Raw genomic sequence first — 20,133 nt, 5'->3', positions numbered from 1 at the left:
CTATGAACAAAACAAATAAATACAATAAACAAAAGATCAATCTATAAGCCCTCTCTGTGCCTCCCACACCTTCTACATCCCACCCCCGTCTCTCACCCTTTGTTGTAAACTCCCCCTCTCTTCATTGTATTTGGTGCAGGGCAGTATTTCATGTTCAACTTCTTCACTTATATTACAATACACTAGTGAATTTACCTTACCCAATAAAAACAATGTCTTATTTAAACCAGTGTGATCAAATCTGAATCTCGCTATAACTTCCTCCTCTTCTGTTTCTTCCTTTATCACTTTGTGTTGTTTTTATATTCTATATTATGTTCCACTCTTGCTGTCTCTCTCACCTTTTGTGTGCCACATTTCAGATATTTTCTGTTTGATTAGTGTTTTACCTAAAACTTTCATTATATTCTTCATATTTAGTGCTCTTTTAGCCACCCTGTCTGCAAATTCATTCCCACATGTGCAGGTACCCGACAAAAACTAAAACATTTTTTCTGTTGTACTATCAGTTTGCCGATGTAAGACAGTAGCTGATGAGCATTACAAAATAAAATACAATATTACAAATGCACAATTCTTATTATTCTGTATATATATATTCTAAATATGAATTACTATTCAGGATGAGCAGATTCTATCCTTACGTTAATACTTATTTACTCTCAACATGCCTCTAGAATATTTTAAAAGTTTGTTTTACATCCACAGATTTATTAGTCTTTTATTATCCAAAGCCTTTTCATTTCTGTGTATTTCCCCATAAACATTAAAAAAGAAAGATATTCCATGATATAATACATAGAAACATACATTAAGATGTAATGTAAAGAATCTGTTCACCACACATTATTGAATCTTTATACATTCTTGATGATCATCTGTGAGCCACAGTAAAGAAAAACCATTTGCTATCCCATCTCACTGCAGGAGTCCAAGGTGCCGGCTAAAGGTGACACTGACATTGTAGCTCCTGACTTTGAAACTCTCTGACACTCTTTTCTCTCCATTTGTAAAGGCATTTGTATGAAAACACTGTATGTTTATTTAACTACTTACAAAAGTATTAGAAAAAAAAATATTCTACATACATTTCAACAGTTTATATCACCACTCGTTATCCAGGATTCTAATCAGACACTTGTGTTGCTATTAATTTGACACAATTATGTACACGTTATGAACAATAAATCACATCATCTTATAAGTAGGCCACCATGGTGTCTTTGACAGTGCTTCAGGTGCCTGTGCACCTCAATGTCCATGACGCTTGTTGGCCAAGCGTGTGTATGTGTTTATGCATTGGGCTAAGACCGTGCCACTAAAGTGAATTAGAGTTTGCTTTTGGGTTTGAGGAGGTCCTTCAGAGCGTCCAGGTTCTCCCCCTCTGGGGCATCAGGCCAAGCACTGTGGTCTGGAGACAAACACATAAAGCACACAGGAATTTAGTATGATGTATTGTATCTGGTTTGTCCTGTAAATAATGATGTGTGTATGTGTTAGAAAGCTGTACGTACCGGGTATCTCCCACATTGAGTGGTACAGACTTTGTCCTGCATCAACCCTCAGGGTGGCTCCAGAGATGTAGGAGGCAGCGGGAGAGAGCAGGAAACACACTGCTGATGAGATCTGAACAGAGACACACAGAGTCATCCCTACTGACTGTCACACTGCAACAAAGCCACAAACACACATACTCTGTATCCAGTGCTCTTTAAGTATTTTCAATTTAAGTGTGTGCTGTGTGTTTACTTTAGCAAAGTGTAGTTCGGACGTTGGATGTATGAATAGGTACTTTGTTAAGCACTTTAAAGTCCCATTAACAACTGATATTTTCAAATGGTTCTGCATATGTATTACTTAAAAGAGGACAGAATGGTTAAAATACAACATTTTAAGTTTAAATATAAACTTAAAATTATATTACACACCTCTTCGGGTACTCCCAGCCTCTTTGCAGGGCTAAATGGAACAGACATCTTGAATAGACTTGGTCCAAACTCTTTGTAATTCTCCATTGCAGTTTTGGAAAAGATTGTGCCCTGTAACCAGACAAATACCCTTGAAATGACGACATACTTTAAGACCTACAACACTGACTCTACATGAACGTATGACCCGTACTTACAGGTGCAACAGAGTTGACTCTGACTCCAGAGGCTGCCCACTCGATGGCCAGACTCTTTGTCAAGTTGTCCACTGCTGCCCTCGCTGCTCCTGTGTGGCTGTCAGGGAGACGAGATACAGTGTTTCAACGAAAAAAGGGAAAAGGCGTGAGCAAGTTGTAAACTCATGAGGTGGGTGGTGCCGCTTACGCCATGCCCGGGAAGCCTTTCCACATGTCAGCAATGATGTTGACAATCACGCCTCCATGCTGTTTCATCCACGCAGTGTAGACTATGAGGACAAAACAGCAACACAGTCAGTCTGAGACCTTTAACAAACACACACTGAACCAGTGTTAGGGGCCTACATCTTTACCCTGCTGGCAGCAGTGGAAGGTTCCAGTCAGGTTGGTGTCTATCACAGCTTTCCAGCCTTTAGAGGACATGTGTTCAGCTGGGCTGCTGAACTGACCTCCCCCATTGTTCACCAGGAAGTCTATCCTGCCGTACTTCTCCAGCACCGACGATACAAGAGCCTTCACCTGTCGCACAAGGAGTAAAAACACTGAAATCAGGCTATCATCAAACACGAAGCAGTTCCAGAGGCTGACACGGCGTGTAGGCCCACCTCATCCTCATTTCGGATGTTACACAATAGAGGAGTGACACGTGCAGGACTGGATGGAGGGATTTTCTGTCTCATCTCCTGGGCTGCTGCCTCCAACCTCTCTGCCTTTCTACTGGAGATCACCACACTGCAGCCTGAGGACACAATGGTCACTATCATCACACACTAACTAACTATCGAACTATCACACAGTACTGATAGTTCACTCTGACACACAATTGTTGTGGGCCAATGAGAAATGACTGCTGAATAAATCATTAGTATTCAGTCTGCTTATTGGGAACCAAAATAAAGATAGAATAGAAATCTATTAGGACTTGAATTTTATTGAGAGACAACATTTATTACCATGAACACATTTTTCAAACAGGTCAGGCCGAGATATTGAACTTATTCTTCGGTATTTACTCAGACATTACAAACTCAGTGGGTTAAATAGTTAGTCATAAAGTGAGAGGGGACAACTTCGTCCAGGTGTTGCAGCAAATAATGTGACCCCTCAGATTCTGTGCCCGGATAAGGGTTTCTCTGTAAGTTGTCCCGCACTGTAAACGTTTTTTAATCATACTTTATCACATCATCATGTTGATAGCTGTAACCAAACATTGTGCCTCCACAGTATTTTAACAGTGTCACAATTGTCAAGGTCTTTGCGGCTCTGACTTCTTTCTGTGTCGAAGTTCACTTGTTGTCAGTCAGCTGCTCTTCGCTTCCAACCGTCTGCACCGATGTAAATACATATCTCTTGACCTCAAACACGGTTTCACTCACCCAGCTCCAGCAGCTCGGCGGAGATAGCTTTACCGATACCGGTACCTCCACCGGTTACTATTGCAACTCTATGGTTGAACAAGCCCGGTCTGAAGACACTGGACGCCGCCATACTTGTTTCTTCACTGTGCTGAGGACGAGCACAGGACTACGCCGCCTGCTGGACATTTTACGGTAGTTGGTGCATTTGCTGTTACAGTGCTGCCATCTTCAGGGACTACACTGTTAATACATACACACAATATATAGGTTCATTCCCATCTTTACACTCTGTATGTAGACTGTACTTGTGATACAATACATACATTTATATGATACTACAGGCAATGAGATGTTTCAGTGGTCGGGATGCAACCCGCTGTTTGGTTAAAGAGAAAGGCTTATATATTAGAGCTGTTAAATGTCACTAAAGCTTAACAAAAGCACTAAAAAAACAATTATAATCTTTTTTTAAAAAATGTTTTGCCTCTTAGTTATTTTATTCTATTAATCTTACTGTAATTTTGTATTGCTTGTAATCCATTACATTATCCATTCATTATTCTATTGGGACACTTGACTTGTACAGACAATTCATGTTACGGTCATTGTTGCTTTTTCTATACCCTTATATAAAACACCTACATGTACGTACACAATACCTTTTGCCTTATTTGTTCAGTTTTGTTGTCCGTGTTTCTGGCTGCACATAAGTTTCTATCTTCCTGAAACTGTTCTTGAACTGTAAGTGCACAGAGCAATTTAAGATCACAATAAGTAACTTTACACGTACATACTATTTACACCTGTGCTGAAGCTCAATCAAGAACTGCGAGAACCTCTGCACTTATTTGCATTAAAACACTAAGTGCTATCAGTGTACGTAGTACTATAAACATTGACCTCTTACAGTACAATAAATAAACCTTTCACAGCACACTCTGGTGAAATGGCTCAATATTTCGGCGTGCCTGTGTCATGACAGCGAGCCAGCATGTGTGATATCCATAGAGCCAAGAACAGCAGATACATACCATTATTGACAAGATTACACCTTTGGTAAGTCAATGTATCTATTGCCTTGTTGATCCTTTGGTGAAATATTTTAACCTTCTGCCCCAGAGTCAGTATTCATTTTGCTCAGGATTCAAAACAGGAAAGGGGCACTGTGGCTGAGTAAGGGATTTGAAACTCTTAAAAAAAAAAGGCATGAGGGGCATAGATAACTCATCACTCTACCATTATCAGAGTGAAAATGCCCATCAATCTGTGAGTTATTGATCTAACTCACTAAGAAAGTATTGCAGCTGCAGGCCAGGATAACCTCATGTTGTGGCATCACGACATACACACGTACAAGGACAGTTGTACGGCTTTAGGTGGTGCAACCTTCTCACTCATGCAGGTCTGGTGAGCCATCTTCCTGTAGTTGTTGCCCACAACTTTAGATTTTACTGCTACACTATAAGACAGATGTAAAAAGACACAAACAAAGAATTCCGCTCCAGACCGCTTTATTTTTGGATGTTGAGGCCATGTCCAGTTCGGTTAAATTATAGAAAAAGTCCCAAATCCACCAGTGATCATCGCACTTGGTTTACTGGTCCTTCAACTCCTTCAGTCTCCTGATAGCGGACTTGACTGTGACAGCCGAAGTTGTGCTGCAAGAAAAAAAACAAAAAAAGAAACCTTAGTTAAACTTTGTGTATACATTTTAGCGATTACTCTGACATTTCCATGGGCACAGAAAGTTTGCTTTTCAATAGGAGCTTGTCTTTCCTTAAATTGGAAAACTAAAAATGTGTGTCAAAAATACTGTTGCTCCACTTAGTCCAAATAGATGATTCACTCATGACATCGCTCAATGATTTTAACCATCCAATCATTTCATATTTTGGTCTGGCAAGGACATGACTATTGTATTTCAATTAGTCTTTTCACAGGATGTTTTACAGTTCTGTACATTGACAGAAACCCTTCCATCATCAAAACAGACCAATGTGCTGTTCCCTGACTGTTTTTAGTAAAATATGGCAGCTATTCTGGAAAAGTCAGATGTAACCAACATAGCCAACATTTTAGAAACAAAATAAATGAAGTACATTTACATGATGCTGGATCATGCTTCATTATGACCCAGCATGTTAATAGTTAGAAAATAAGGTTCTAGTGTGGAGGCCTGGGAAGTTACTATGTGGTTCACTGAATGTCTGAAAATCTGACTGGGCTGATTTAATTCTTCAACTGGTTTGAGGTATTTGGTAAATCTCTGCATTACTGTGATATAAAATGGGGCACTTTATTGGTGAAAATGATATCAGTAATCACCCACACAAACTGAACAGCTGTATCACTGACTGACATCACATTTAGATACAACAGCTGTCTGCTCCATGGGAACATTTACTTCTGTGTTCTGACCATTTACTGTCAAAGAGCGCAACACACCCTTCATCATCGCCATCACTGTTTACATTTATGATGTCTTATTTATTCTCCTGTACAGCACTTTGGTCATTTTTAAAGTGCTTAACAAATAAAGTTGGATTGGATGGCCTTAGCAGCCAGAAGAACTACATCATGCTGGTAGCAGAAATATAATTGTTAGCAGTGGAGTCCTTGGGTTTAGCAACAGCAGAAGATGCAGCCTTCAAACAACAACAATGACTTAATAATGGATATAAACATGTTTCCAGATGAAGCTGGGTGGTAAAATGACAGCAAATCCAAAAGGAAACCTACTTGTACGTCCAGGCTCCTCCAGCCACGGTCTTCTTGCAGGACCCACAGTGCCAGATACCAACAGCCCTCCTCTTCATCTTGGTCTGTAAATATCAATGTAGCACATTAACAATGGCTGAAAACCAGTATCTTGTCAACTTTTCCTGACACAACCTCTAAACACCATACTTGTACACTAAATGCTGCAGGCATTCCCAGAATTCCTCCACATCAGTACACAGAGTAAACAGGCACATCACATCATTGATTAGTTATAGCACAGACCTATGGTGTTTCCAAAGATTGTCCTTACCTTGCCACAGAAAGAGCAGGTGTATTTAGCATGCTGGGAGATTTCAATTTTCTTCACCATCTTCCTCAGCGACGCACCATAACGCGTGCCATATTTACCAACGATCCCCACCTTCTTGGTACGTTTGGCCTGCGGACAACATGAACACACACAGTAAGATACACGAAACCTGCAGCATTAATACACCAGTACAAGAAGTTACCACTCCTGATTAAAGGGTTTAATACCACTGACAGTCAGTCCTGTTGCTGTCCTGTCACCAGCGATGTAACCAGGTTAACAACGTTAGCCTACACTAGCTTCCTCTTACCTAGCGAGCTAGCTTACTTTCACCAATTCAACAATCCGGGTCCAAGTTTAGAGACGACAACCGATGTTAACGCATTTAGTGTGCCACTTCGGTTTACTTTAAAACTGCGGGTCTCTGAACTAGCACGGACTTTAGGATTTAACGACAGACACAAGCTACGGACTAGCCCGCCCGCCCGGCTCTTGGAGTGCACTAGTAATGGTGGCAGCCATTGCTGTCTCGATAGGACATGAAAACATCGTTTTTGCTGTTGATACAATCACAAAACCAACACAAATACCACGGAGGTCTAACATAAAAGGACATTGTTAAGAATCTGAATGTGTGATTATATAATTTATAGCACAGAAAACGTCAGATTGACTCGGATTAGGACGGGGACATTGTGGGCTCACCATCGTTTCAGTGGAGACGTAGGTCCAAAGAGGGATTGCTAACCGCGCAGGCGCGATTTACCCAGTCGTTTGCGCTGCATTGTGGGACTTTGAGTTTTTTTCACAATACAGATACAACTATACAAAAATAAAACTAGTCTTCCAAATCGTATAAAATAGAAATTACGTTTTCCAATAAGTAGCGTTACAGTTGCATTCCTCTAACCTAAAAACTAAAATTCCTCACGTACGCAATAATTATACCGGAAATGACTGTAACTAAGGACGCTCCAGTAGATACGCGCATGCGTGTTCATGTGGCGGACAACAACATCCCTACTGCTGGATTGAAATGTTTGTCCATTTAGCCTGTCATAATGCGGTCTTTGTTGTTTGTGAACATATAGTGGGTTAAAATTGTTTTTCCTCGACAGCTAAGTAAGTTGATATGCTATGAAGCTAACACGGAAACAGGTTCTTGCTAAGGCTAAGGCCTCCGACTTGGAAAGCGTAAAGAAATTGAACTGCTGGTAAGTGTTTAAATTAGCATACCTGTAAATCTGTTGGTTTTCGATGTACATCCTGATGGTCGAGGTTGACAGGTACAACTTATTTTGTATTTTTCGTAACGTTACGTTTCCTTTTTGCAGGGGATGCAACCTGACTGATGTGAGTAGCCAGTTAAAAAATATCATATTTAGCCTGACACTGACACTGAATTCACTATTTATGCTCAAATTGACTTTGTTACACTTCTTAACTGAAGTTGTGTTAGTATACGTGTGTGTGCAATAACTTGAGTGTTCCCTTATATTCCAGATTTCTATCTTCTCTCAAATGGCCAACATTGAGGTGCTGACACTCAGGTTGGTCTATTTAACTCTTTGCTGTCTTCCTCTCACTCTGACACACTCACATACAGAGCCATGATCCTGTTACACTTGCTCTAAATCATTTGAGATGATCAGTGAATCCTGTTCTTTCTCTGCAGTGTCAACAGCATCTCATCTCTCTCTCCTCTGGCTGGCTGTCTGTCTCTGTGTGAGCTCTACCTGAGGAGGAACATGATTCCCTCTCTCTCTGAGCTTTCTCATCTGCGCCCATTGACGCGCCTCCGAGTGCTCTGGTTGGCTGAGAACCCCTGTTGTGGAACTGACTCCCGCCTGTATCGCCTCACTGTACTTCGCTGCCTGCCCCGCCTGCAGAAGCTTGACAACCAAGGTGAGTATGCAGTGTTTTTGTGACTTTATTTGAAGTGATTTACACTTTTGAAACCGAGGCTTTCAAGTGATCACATTGAGCTGGAGCAAAAACTAGCTTTGGTATAACCTGAGACAAGATGGGGAGGGTTGGATGAGACATTTCTGCAATGGGATTGTAAATTATTGTAATGAAGCATATGTGTATTGCATTTTATGTGTGTGTGTGTTTTGCAGTAGTGACAGAGGATGAGATTGCACAAGCGCTCATGGAGGGTGAAGAGGTCACCACCCCCCCTGGTAGTCTCCAGAACCAGCTTTCCACCAATGGACTTCCAGATGCAGAGACAGAGAATGACCCACTTAACTACAACATGGAGGAGACCAAGTAAGCCTTGTGGACTGACACCAACACTAACAAAAATCTTTCAAACTAGTGTTTTAAAATCAACGCATTTCTCTCTTGATTTTTGTTTTCAGTAAAATTAGGGAAGAGTTAGGGGATGAAGCTCCTCTCCAGAGACAAGTTCCCATCTCTTTCTTCTCCGTCAACCAGAGAAAACAAACTATCAATGAAAAAGGTACCCTCTTATCTCTGAACAGTGCTCCCCTGAAACTCACTGTTGGAATATACTTAAAAACGTTTCCATTTTGCCAATAAATGATGAATTGTGTTTTCAGACACACACTCTTGATGCAGTCCTGCTGCTGCTGAGGGATTTGGATGAAGAGGAGCTTCGCGTAGTACACACAGCTATCCAGAACAGACTCCACAATAACACACTGGACTCAGACACGCTAAGCGATTCACTGCAGACACAGAAAACAGTTGACATCCAACACTGAAATGTTTGATAGCATGCGCTCAGGGCTGAATCTCTCCTTCCTCTTTCCACGTTTAATCTTTTCATCCAAACACAGGGTCCTAACACACCCCCTTACCTTCTTATTGCAATATGCATGGCATGTGATGTAATGTCACTGACCTCACACAGTTTTCACATGTGGAGCAGTATTTAATAATTTCCATGGCTTTTTCCTTTTTCTAAAGCAGCATGCCTGCCTGCCTGCCTGCCTTGTAAGAACAAAAGAATGTATGTTTTGCTAAACTTAAATCTATTTCTGTAATTAAAGAAGAAGTTGCAATACATTCACTCAGTGTTGATTTTAATTACACAGATCTTAGCTGAAAACATGTATGCATCGAAACAGAAGACAGTGCTACAATGAGACATTTCATCAATAATTAGATTTGAACCATTAATTTAAACTGTGCAGAGCCTGTAAGCTGTCTTATGTAACTAAGCTGTTACTGTATATCAGTAAATGTCAGTCAGTGAACTAGAAGAGAGAGTTCTCTTCTCAGTCACCCTCCTCGTTCTCCAAGAAGTCCATCAGCGTGCTCGCGTCCACGGCAACCATCAAGTACTCCACTCCATCTGCACCCTGGAGAATCATGGGAATACATGTAAGTGAGAGACTGGGGGCTGCAGAGAGTCATGGCACTGAGTGAGAGCTCTAAAGTGAAACAGTGACTCCACCTTGCGTGTCCGTATCAGTTTGTGGTCTCTGAACTCAGTCAGCTGAGTCCTCAGTGTGAGGTCAGAGTTTACCAAGAATGCCTCTCGACAACGCTGGTAGAAATCTTGGAATGACAATCCTGCACAAAGTCACAGGAAAACATCACAATCATAAAACTAAACAGTCATATTCTAAGGAAGCATTCGGAAATTTTCAGAATGTGTGTACCTGTGTATGAAGGATTATCTTTGTTTTCCAGCTGAAATTTCACCAGCAGTTGGAAAATTCCTCTGCAAAAAGAAAAGACACAGAGCCATGAAGAACTCAAGCACATTATTAGCCACTTTACAGCACTGACCGTTGATAATATGAAGGTTTGTGTGGTACCTTGCATTGGGTGTCAAGCTGCGTAACACGTGTGTAAGGGAGGACAGAGCGAGAGCGCCGGTCTGCTGCACCAGGAGAGAGTTTTCATACGACGTCTCCTCCGCGTAGTGCTGGAACGTCACACACTCCCACCACAGCCAGTTAAACTGGCTCTGCTGGAACTGGTCCCACACTGGGAAATACATGGGAAATATTCAGCGACAAGGATACCTTTCAGTAGAATTAACACAACAGTACACACACATACAAACACTCACCCAATGGAGCATTTATGTGGTCTAAAGAAGCCACCAAGTGCAGGTTGGGCAGAGATGCAAGCTGCCCCAGTGCACTCTGGGTCTTCTCTCCTCGCAGCATTAGGCCATCAATATTGTGGATTAGCAGGTACACATGTAGATCTGGGCCTGAAAGGACATGCTTCAATTGTAAAACACAGAATTCAAACACAAGCTTAAGACAGAGACAGCTGACAGATACACTCACTGTCTTTAAGGGTCTGACTGATGTACTGGATCTGGTCCGAGGGTGTCCGGAAACTTCCCTGGTGCTCTAGAGCCTCACATGTCAGAGCATTTAAGATCTGCAATGATAGATGCATAGTATGATAATGCTAGCATTATCAATACTACTCAAGCATTTCTCTTTTGAACCAAAAAGCTGGCAATGAAAAGATCAAAGCCAACATGTGTTTGTCTGACTTTCCAACTTCCTGACCCTGTCTGTCCCATTGGTTCCTAGAAGACATAAATCTTTAAACTGGGTCATAAACATGTTTATTTTTTAAATGAGATCAGCTGATTTCCTGAAACTGCTGGACACCAGTTACATGAAGATCAAACAAGATGAGATGGCACATTGGTTGGGGACTATTTTCAAAAACTAAAACACATTTAATGCTGTAGTGAGTATTTGTTCTTCAGCAGGACTAATTACTTGGGAATGTTTCAAAAGAAACCACAGAGCCTGTGGGCCATCACAATGAAAGAAACATGTCACCCAGTGCAAAAGTCTGTTTTTCATAATACTTTTTAGTAGGGTGCATAGTTTTTGGTCTTTCATGAAATTGTAGATAATAAGAAAAATACAGAATATCAACATCCTTATTCCATGCCCAAGTTTAATTTGAGGTGTAAAAGATAACTTTATGTATACTGACTGATTTTAGAGTGATGGAAGGGAAGAATCCGTTGACCACAAGGTGGATTTCTTGACCCAGTTGAGACACTCGAAAGTCCTCCAGCAGAGCCTTTTTACTGCCCAAGCCGTAGACCAACACACTGAATCCCAACCTACGCAAACGCACACAGACACACTTTTTGTCTTGTACCACAATTCAAATATGATATTAAAAAAAAGCATGGAATAAAGAGGAGTGCAATCCACACTCACTGTAACTGTAACATCCATTTGCTAAAGTGCTTTCGGTGTTTGTTGTGGAGCTGCTGGATCTCTTCAGAGTAGCAGGACGGCTTTCCTTCTAAAAGCTGGACCAACGTTTCCTGCAAACACAAGATGAGGATCTTCAGTAACATGTGAATACAGCCCATTGAATACATTTAGAACAGTGGTTGTTATATACTGACCCTGTCAAGTTTAGGGGTGTGTAAGCGCTCAAGGGTGCGGTCCGATGTCAAGACCTTTGAGCTGCCATGAGCTTCAAAATACTCCTCCACCATACTGGGCTGATCAGGAGTGCTCTTGCTCTTCTTGGCGGGAGTCTTGTAGAGAGCTGCAGATAAACCTTTACTAGGCGTTCTCGGAGTCTTTGAGTTTTCCTTGTCTTCTTTCTTAAACGTCTGCTGCTCCTCCACCCCATCTTCATCCTCTTCCTCCCCAGAGTCGGAGGGCGAGAGCTCACTGTCGCTGTCTGACCGGATGCTCGGAGCTGAAAGTATTAAACAGCATCAGTTCAAGTCTAACTTTGTATATATAAATATAAGAGAATCAGCTTCCCATTTAACAAGTTAAACTTACTTGTTAATCTCTTCCTGAGCCTGTGGGGTGTTGTGGAGACAAACTGAACCTTCTTCTTCTGTCAAACACAAAGCAGAGGTTGCACTGAAAGAAGAACATCCCTGACACTACAGCAAAGCTAAACTTAAAGAAAAAACAACAACACCATAAGTCAAGCAAACAAATGCTTTCTAGCCTCACCCTCTGTGGTGTCCGGCTTTCTCCTCTGTGGTCTGGTCAGAGAGAGACGGGGAGAAAGGGCAGATTTAGTTGTGTGTAAATCAACACAAAAATATAAGAAAAGTGTGTTGAACTCACTGTTGCCGGTTCGGGTGGGAGTGGAGGGTTCAACGTTGGGAGTCGTGCTGAAGGTCACGTTTTTCCCAGGAGTCCGAGCCAACTCACTTGCTATTTATTAAATAGAAAATGTGTAATATCCTAAAAACCGTAATCATCTGATATATGTAGCTGAATGTCATACAAGACAGTGGAGTCTCTCACCAGTCTGAGCCATGCTGTGTCCACGTTTGACTTTCTGAAAGGTGAAAATGGAGGATCCAGCCACCCTGGACATACCCTCCTCATCCTCTGTAAACACAGGAACAATTAGGTGACTGAGGAGTAACCCCATCAAATCATCCTTTTTATATGTTTAGCGGCACTGAACACATGGGAAGCCATGACGGATGGAACTGGAGCTGGTGTTTTGAGTCCAGCATTGATCCATCGGGTAAATATGAGATATGTTAATAAACTGTACATACGCTACTCTCATTGATATAAATGGGGCAAACATAATACCCAGTATAAGCACTTCTTTATATACCGTAATACAAATCCCCCGCAACACAGCCTACATCCTCCAAAAAGGATCATAAAGCTGAATCTACAGTTTTCTAAAACAAACATTGTAACCTTTATGCAGGATCTATTGTAGGATCTATATCAGAGGGTTTTATCTGGGTGTACAGTTGTTTAGCAGCGAGCTGAATAAAAGGTTAAATTAAAGCAGCCTAATGAACACAAAGGGAGCTGGGGGAAATAAACCAGCAGGTAGACTATGTGTAAGGTTACAGTTGCCTCGCTCACCTTCTGTTCCCAGAGCCTGGATATAGTTCTGCTCATCCAGGAGTCCATTTTCATCCCCATCATGTTCTGCATCCGCTCTGGCTCGTCGTCCAGCTGGGCTCTTAAATGTGACCATCTTCTGAACAGACCCACTGTTGCTCTGCACACCTTGTAGTTATACAGACAGAGTAGTTAGCCAACATCCAGCCTATATCCAGAAGTATCTGAACAGGAGAGGTGAAGTGACTCTGTTGTCCCTACCCTCCTGTTTGTCCACGATGTGCTCCAGAGCGTCTCCATCACCAATGAACTTCACCTCCAACACACTCATGACTGAAGAGAAATACAGCATAGAGTGAGTCGGTGGCTGGCCACTCAGCAGGGTCTCACACAACGCATACAGACCTTTAGCTAACTTAGCTCGGCTCATCCAGTGATGGTAACGCCATTAAGTAACGTTAGCTGACAGTGAGGTGTACAGGGGAGGAGGAGCACATTGAATGTCCAGAAGAAAAGTGGAGCAGTAACTTAACCAAATGTATCTTTAACGTCGGTAACTTACCGGATAATGTCGGTGTCAAAATGTAAACAAAACCTCCACCGACTGAAAACTACACTGTGCGGTGTGTGACAACTTTCCGCGCCATCCTCCTGAAGTTTTTAAACCACGTGACAAGCGAAAGGTCATATGGTGGCCAATCACAACGTTAGTTCCGTCAAAACCACATTTCCCATCATGCACTTCGCACCGCCGGTCGCAACCACATTGTCGGGATTTCAATGACAGTTTTATGATTATTATCAGCTATAATAATAAAAGTTAATACTTTTAACAGAGGCATTATATATTTACTGTAGAGTACTTATGTTAATATATGTTATTCTCATTATGAGATATAGTTTACAAATGTGCAAGACAATTATGGAAATGGGTATTATAAAGACAAAATAAGAAATGGAAATTGAGAAAAATAGTAATTTTATTGAAGAAAAACAGAAAAAAAAAAAAAAATAAACCACCACCAGCTTTCAGGATAAGCTGCGGTAGTCCCCATACACATCCACAAAAGTATATCATGAAGGATCATTTATTAACGTCAGCATGAGAAATGCCTCTCTCACATCACCAGGCTCCTGATCATTACACTCTATTACATTACACTATACATGAGTTCATCTTGCAGGTACGGGCACCTGGTGCTCTGCTGTGCACACTGTGAGCAGCTTCTTTACATGTTTCAATTACTACAATTAGAGACAGTCCAAAACTAAAGATTGAACAATGAATATTAAAAACTAATGAACAATCCTGAAAGGTTAAAACTAAGATTTGTAGGCAACATAGAGCAAAAAGGTCAGTTACACTGTATGGACAAGAGCATAACTAACACTCTTAAAAGTAGAAATGCAGAACCCACACATCTGCAGCGCCATTCATTTGTGTTTAACCATCAAACTGACACATATAGATAACTGGGTAACTATATCATAGTCAGTGAGTGCCCACATACTGACAGCTGTCTACGGGCATTTGTTGCTACTGTAGTGGCACAAGGACTCCTCTACTTACTCATCTCAAAAACATTTCAAGATGATATTAATTAAAGGATGAGACAACATAGTCCTAAAGCTGTAATCTATTTAATTATTTAGAAGCATACAGGTATAAACATCATTTCAGTTCAAATATTTGGGGAATAGGTCCACAAAAAATACTGTTATTTAATCAGTAATTCTACGCCTATACTTAGGTAGACGTGAATATTCAATTATAGTCTCCAACTACTTATAAAATCATCCAAAAACATTAGTTGCTCCAAGTAGGAAGAAGTAGTTCTTCTTCCCAAGTTCATTTACGTGTCCTAACAAGGTCATGTATGCAGTGAGTGCACAGTTGGACAGCAGTTCACCACCCGCGAGTCGGTGTCCACTTCCCCAGCAGACGGCCCCCAGAGTGCACATGGTACACGGGATGCATCATGGCAGTTGCACACGACTGTAAAAAATCAACAGATAGAGGGTCAAACAAGAGTGCCACACTAAAACTGACACAGTATGAAGCTTCACTCCACATTGAACAGTACTAACATGGTAGGGGATCAGTGTAAGCAGCGAGCCCAGGGGGTATTTGCTGTAGTCCAGCGGTCCTGAGATGGGCTCCACTCTACCGTGCTCTTGGGTCATAGACAACAACCTGGAGGGGAATATCCTTCATCAGAACCTCAGTCACAATTACGTTTAGTATTGAGACTACGGACAAAGCTATATAACATTACTTGAGGTTTGGGTGTCCTTCAATCATGGCATATCCAGTGGGAAGTTTTCCAGCTCCGTCTAGACTGAGAGAACAATGGGATTAAAGCATATGTAAAAACAACAGAAAGCTGCCATGGCTATATAAAAAAAATCTTTGGTTGGTGAGCATCATAACTCAACTGAGAGGAAATCAATTGGTAAGCAGGTTAAGTCCATTCTGCAAATATACAACGGGGGTAAACAATGATGTTGAAGGTACCTGAGTCCAGTCCATCCACAGTCAATCAGGAGCTGGTTCCTATGAGGACAGTGTCCGATGACTCTTGTCAAAACCCTCACAGCAACATCCTCCAGACTGCACGAGCCAATCACAGACTGCTGCACGTCTGTAATACATCAAATACATCATCGTCACTGCTGATTTTTTGTGTGTGCTAATTTTAATTGGAAAAAAGCATAAACAAACTGGTACAATGACACAAATACATCTATCAACCATACACACCATAGAAGGTGTAGTTTCCTGGATGCACCTCGCTGAGCTGCGCCATGTCTTTGACTGGATGACTACAGGAAGGGGTGGAGCCAATGCTGGACTTACAGGTGATGCCAGCAGCTTTCAGTCTGCCGGAAAAGAAACCCAGAGAGGTTTACAGAATTCTATCAAGACAGCAATTCATAAGAAATAACAGTTTATTTACTTGTTAGTGTGATGAGGTGATAAAATGTGAAAACTGTCAATAAGGTAACTTCAATCTAACTTAATCAAATTGTAGGCCACTTAATACATTATTATAGTATGGAAGCAAACAGTTGCCTATTTACACATCCAGCAGACATTTAGCAAATAAGTATTTAGCTGAAGTTGTGTTTGTGTTCCCCACATTAAATCCAATATTCCTCCTTTTAGCCCTAGTTTGGTCTAGTTCAGCTCATTAGCTGCTAAATGCTCTACTATGTTCACCAGCTAGTTGCTAACTGTGTCTGCCTGGTGTTTGGAGCTGGGCAGTAAAGTGTGTTTATCTGATTTCTCTAATGCCCGCTGCTTCTGGAAATGATGCTGTTGAGTGTGGTGAGACTAAACCAAAACTGAGCATCTTTTAGCTCATTGTTTTGGTTTCCTATCTGCATCTTTACTGTTTTGGTTCAGTAGAGCTGGAGGGATCTGCTGAATCAGATCAATCTCAATGAGTTTGTTACTGTGAGTAACACAACATTATATGTGGTCATATAAATCATCACATCAAAAAAAGATTGATTAGAGCAGCTTTGATATGTTAAAGCTGAAAATAGAAGTGGCTGACACTGTAATTAAGCAAGATTTAAGTAGCGTTGTGTCTAGCATTGGATTAAAAGCCTAGACACACCAAGTCTGTATTTTTCATCCGCATTTCTTTAAATCTGTCATCCAATTAAAATTGTTAAACCTGTCCTTTCTAACTTTACTCTCCTTTCTTCTACAATCATGGCGATAAAACAACAAGAGGCAAATTAACTTGTACTTGTCAGGAGGAAAAAACAATCGAACTTCCTTTAAAAATTTATAAATGTTCACCTTCACATTATATGAAATGATTTTGGCCTCGACTTGCATTTTTTTTGTTGCTTTTTTCATACTTTTCCATGAACTGCAAAGTAAAGCTGGTGGTTTCCTGGGCGACAGCCTGTATCTGCTCCACTCCTCTGCAGTTATAGGTGTTCCCACAGTGAGCGTATATTCCGGTTAGCTCCACGCCCTCCGTCTCCGTGATGGCCTGAGCCAATGTGAGCGCCTCAGGTTCTGAGTGCAGGACACCAGCTACGACAAAGAGCAAACAGAGGATTAGCAGGTGCTTGACCTCCACAGCATAATAGCTGATGATGAGCTGTGTCCTGGTCTCCCTGCGTGTTTTTACCTCTCCCGTTGCCGCAGTCGAGTTTCAGCCAGACGTGCCACCGCCGACCGTCCCTTAGTGGTCTCTTTTTGAGCTGCTCCAGGGCCTGAGGATGATCCAGTAATACTTGGAAGAGATCCAGTCTCTCTGATAGGGCTGCACAGCGCTCCACCTGTGAACACACACACAGACACACACACAGACACACACACACACACACACACACACACACACACACACACACACACACACACACACACACACACACAAAAAGGTATTTGGTGTATGGTTGGAAAATAAGACCTAACAAATATAAAAGTTATGAGAAATTATGTGAAATGAATGTTAATTCCATTGACCTGAATGTTGATATTTATTAATTATACTTAGTTTATTAGCAGAAAATGTATAAATCACTGTCACTAACTAACAATCACTTGATTTAGTCACTTAGTAAAATACCAAACATTTCGTAATAGACCTTTTCTAGCTTTAGTAGTCCTTCCATTTTTCATGGCAGACATTTGACATGTCACCGCAGGAAAGGCACAGGTGTAATCAATAATATTAACAATGCAGGGCCATGCTTGTGCTTGCTGGCTCTCCAGTATACTTATAAACAACAGAGCTGTCATTAATTTGTTAAATTAATTAGTTCCACCTGAGCTTTTCCTGCTGTGACGAGTAATATTTTTGTAATATTTTGGCTCGTCATACCAGGAAAAGCAGTAGGACAAGGTGTAACTATTAACAGTGGCTTTGGATCCTGAAACTGAAGCAGCTAAATTGAATTCAGCCATCATTCATTTGTATTATTTACACTATATTTATCCTAAAAGGAGATTTTTTTCACTTTTCTGTTATGAGTGCCCAACAAAATCAAAAACTTCATATATACGGAGCGCCTTGGTAGCTGAATGGTAACAGTACATACTGTATTATGCAGCTGTCACACCCCTCTTTCTCCCTGTTTCATGTTTCAAGACAAAAAATACCACAAAAAAATTATCAAAAAAAGAGCATATATAGAATAATAATAATAAGAGTCTTTTTAGCTTGTGAGTTTAGAGAACCTTATCAAAGGGAAGAGAGTATGCATAGAGGATGTCATCAAATCCGTGGTCGGCATAGAAACAAGCCTCCGCCAGTGTGGAAACCACAATGCATCTCCGCGATCCACCCGTCATTATGTCAGCGCACTCACTAGACATGAACACAAATACACAGGCATGGACCTTATCAGCATCCCTTAGATATGACTGACTTGTATTAATGGACTGTGTGTGTGTGTGTGTGTGTGTGTGTGTGTGTGTGTGTGTGTGTGTGTGTTTTCATACAGGGTTTTGTGGGTCTTCATGTGTGGCCGAAGCTGGACTCCCAGCTTCTGACAGCGTTCAATCATCATCTGGGCATTTCTCTTCACTTTGTCCACATCCACCACCAGAGCAGGAGTACACAGGGCTGAAAGGGCCTCTCCCTCCATAATGGCAGCACTGGAACACACACACACACACACACACACACACACACACACACACACACAAACCAGATACTTCTCGTGCAATTAAATTCTTGTGCGTGACTGGCTTCAACTCACATACTAGTCCAACAGTGACACTACTGTTGTCATAACAAACAAACATAATATGTATATATAAATTATATCAGCACATCCGGAAATATAACAAGACTTTTTTTTCCAAATATGTAGTTTTGCGAGGCCCAGTGGTGGCACACAACTGTAATTAACTAACTTAGTACTTAAGTACAATTTTACTTTTTTTATACCTCAAGAACCTTGATTATACTTTTATACTTTTACTTTCAATGCAGGACTTTAACTTGTAATGGAGTATTTTTACAGTGTGGCATTAGCACTGTTAAGTAAAGTATGTGAATACTTCCACCACTGGCAATGCCTCAGGTTATGTAATGTAGAGACCTTTGAACTTTGACAGATCTTCTTACTTTAAACAACCATTATTTTCAACTAAATACTTTTCGACCTCACCAAACTAAAATACCAAAAGTAACTACTGCTACAGGGCACAATATGACTCTACAATATGACCATTTAACCAAGGGGTTTTTTTTGTATTATATTTTCAGCCATACTGCAGTCCCCTCAGTAAGAAGGCTACGAGACCTGAACCACACAGCTCCAAAACCCTTGATTCATTCCTCACTATATCAATGCATATTAATAACAGACAATGCAGAGCTAGCATTTATCATTTTAGATGACTTACCCTGTGGCAGTGACTCTAATTTCTCGCCGACTTGCCGGCTGTTGTGGTCACGTCTTACCAAAAACACACAAAACAACAAAACAACTCCAAGAGGTAAACGCTGCAAATTCACTCGACAAAAAGGAAGTGCGCCAGGCCACTAGAGGGACCCGACCGGAGGGATGGACACATACACATAATGGATGGACCAGTCTGTGGGACCAGACCCGAAAGACAGGAAGAAGAAGAAGAAAGTTGGCTTTTGTGTTTTTTTAAATACATCTTTATTAAATCTTTACGATACAAACAGTAAGAACAAGCAAACAGAGTTATAAATACAGAAAATACATGAGTCAAGAGCAGAGGCAGGCGGAGTTTCAAATACATTCAATATAGAGAATAAACTAATGGGTTTAGCAGCTTTCTTATTTTTTGAATCATAGATGGTT

At 41.1% G+C, this 20,133-nt stretch overlaps 5 protein-coding genes across 6 annotated transcripts; 1 reads left to right on the top strand and 4 right to left on the bottom strand.

Moving 5' to 3' along the window:
* Nucleotides 1-690: 690 nt before the first annotated feature.
* On the bottom strand, nt 691-4,828 carry pecr (peroxisomal trans-2-enoyl-CoA reductase). The gene is made up of 8 exons (XM_051402538.1): nt 3,502-4,828; nt 2,731-2,864; nt 2,479-2,644; nt 2,313-2,394; nt 2,126-2,222; nt 1,929-2,039; nt 1,515-1,626; nt 691-1,411 (listed from the first exon to the last, which is right to left on the bottom strand). The coding sequence occupies exons 1-8, from the start codon at nt 3,611-3,613 to the stop codon at nt 1,329-1,331; spliced, it is 897 nt and encodes a 298-aa protein (XP_051258498.1). The 5' UTR covers nt 3,614-4,828; the 3' UTR covers nt 691-1,328.
* A 149-nt stretch (nt 4,829-4,977) lies between these two features.
* Nucleotides 4,978-7,371, bottom strand: rpl37a (ribosomal protein L37a). The gene is made up of 4 exons (XM_051402567.1): nt 7,220-7,371; nt 6,515-6,643; nt 6,223-6,305; nt 4,978-5,141 (listed from the first exon to the last, which is right to left on the bottom strand). The coding sequence occupies exons 1-4, from the start codon at nt 7,220-7,222 to the stop codon at nt 5,078-5,080; spliced, it is 279 nt and encodes a 92-aa protein (XP_051258527.1). The 5' UTR covers nt 7,223-7,371; the 3' UTR covers nt 4,978-5,077.
* Nucleotides 7,372-7,489: 118 nt separating this feature from the next.
* cfap410 (cilia and flagella associated protein 410) lies at nt 7,490-9,551 on the top strand. The gene is given in 8 exon segments (XM_051402552.1): nt 7,490-7,728; nt 7,849-7,867; nt 8,018-8,064; nt 8,190-8,419; nt 8,635-8,785; nt 8,878-8,896; nt 8,898-8,978; nt 9,079-9,551. Coding segments are annotated over 8 exon segments (789 nt in total). The 5' UTR covers nt 7,490-7,651; the 3' UTR covers nt 9,244-9,551.
* Nucleotides 9,548-13,996, bottom strand: orc2 (origin recognition complex, subunit 2). The gene is made up of 16 exons (XM_051402524.1): nt 13,889-13,996; nt 13,588-13,659; nt 13,348-13,494; nt 12,760-12,846; nt 12,577-12,666; nt 12,460-12,491; nt 12,280-12,337; nt 11,889-12,190; nt 11,695-11,804; nt 11,462-11,594; nt 10,789-10,885; nt 10,563-10,709; nt 10,306-10,477; nt 10,147-10,208; nt 9,939-10,057; nt 9,548-9,843 (listed from the first exon to the last, which is right to left on the bottom strand). Exons 2-16 carry the CDS (start codon nt 13,655-13,657, stop codon nt 9,760-9,762), a joined length of 1,710 nt encoding a protein of 569 aa, XP_051258484.1. The 5' UTR covers nt 13,658-13,659; nt 13,889-13,996; the 3' UTR covers nt 9,548-9,759.
* A 292-nt stretch (nt 13,997-14,288) lies between these two features.
* Nucleotides 14,289-19,848, bottom strand: zgc:162816 (uncharacterized protein LOC571260 homolog). Of its 2 annotated transcripts, none has more exons than XM_051405722.1 (10): nt 19,706-19,848; nt 18,794-18,949; nt 18,530-18,659; nt 17,478-17,628; nt 17,200-17,380; nt 16,088-16,206; nt 15,842-15,968; nt 15,603-15,665; nt 15,415-15,520; nt 14,289-15,322 (listed from the first exon to the last, which is right to left on the bottom strand). In XM_051405722.1, exons 2-10 carry the CDS (start codon nt 18,937-18,939, stop codon nt 15,233-15,235), a joined length of 1,113 nt encoding a protein of 370 aa, XP_051261682.1. In that variant the 5' UTR covers nt 18,940-18,949; nt 19,706-19,848; the 3' UTR covers nt 14,289-15,232. The 2 variants fall into 2 exon arrangements, with proteins under 2 accessions (XP_051261682.1, XP_051261691.1); XM_051405731.1 differs by having other exon boundaries at nt 18,794-19,008; nt 19,706-19,841.
* Between the last annotated feature and the right edge of the window lie 285 nt (nt 19,849-20,133).

This window comes from Dicentrarchus labrax, unplaced genomic scaffold (assembly GCF_905237075.1).
Source record: "Dicentrarchus labrax unplaced genomic scaffold, dlabrax2021, whole genome shotgun sequence".
Taxonomy (NCBI): Eukaryota; Metazoa; Chordata; class Actinopteri; family Moronidae; genus Dicentrarchus; species Dicentrarchus labrax.
The sequence above is the reverse complement of the archived record's forward strand: the minus strand, read 5'-3'. Positions and strand labels throughout refer to the sequence as shown.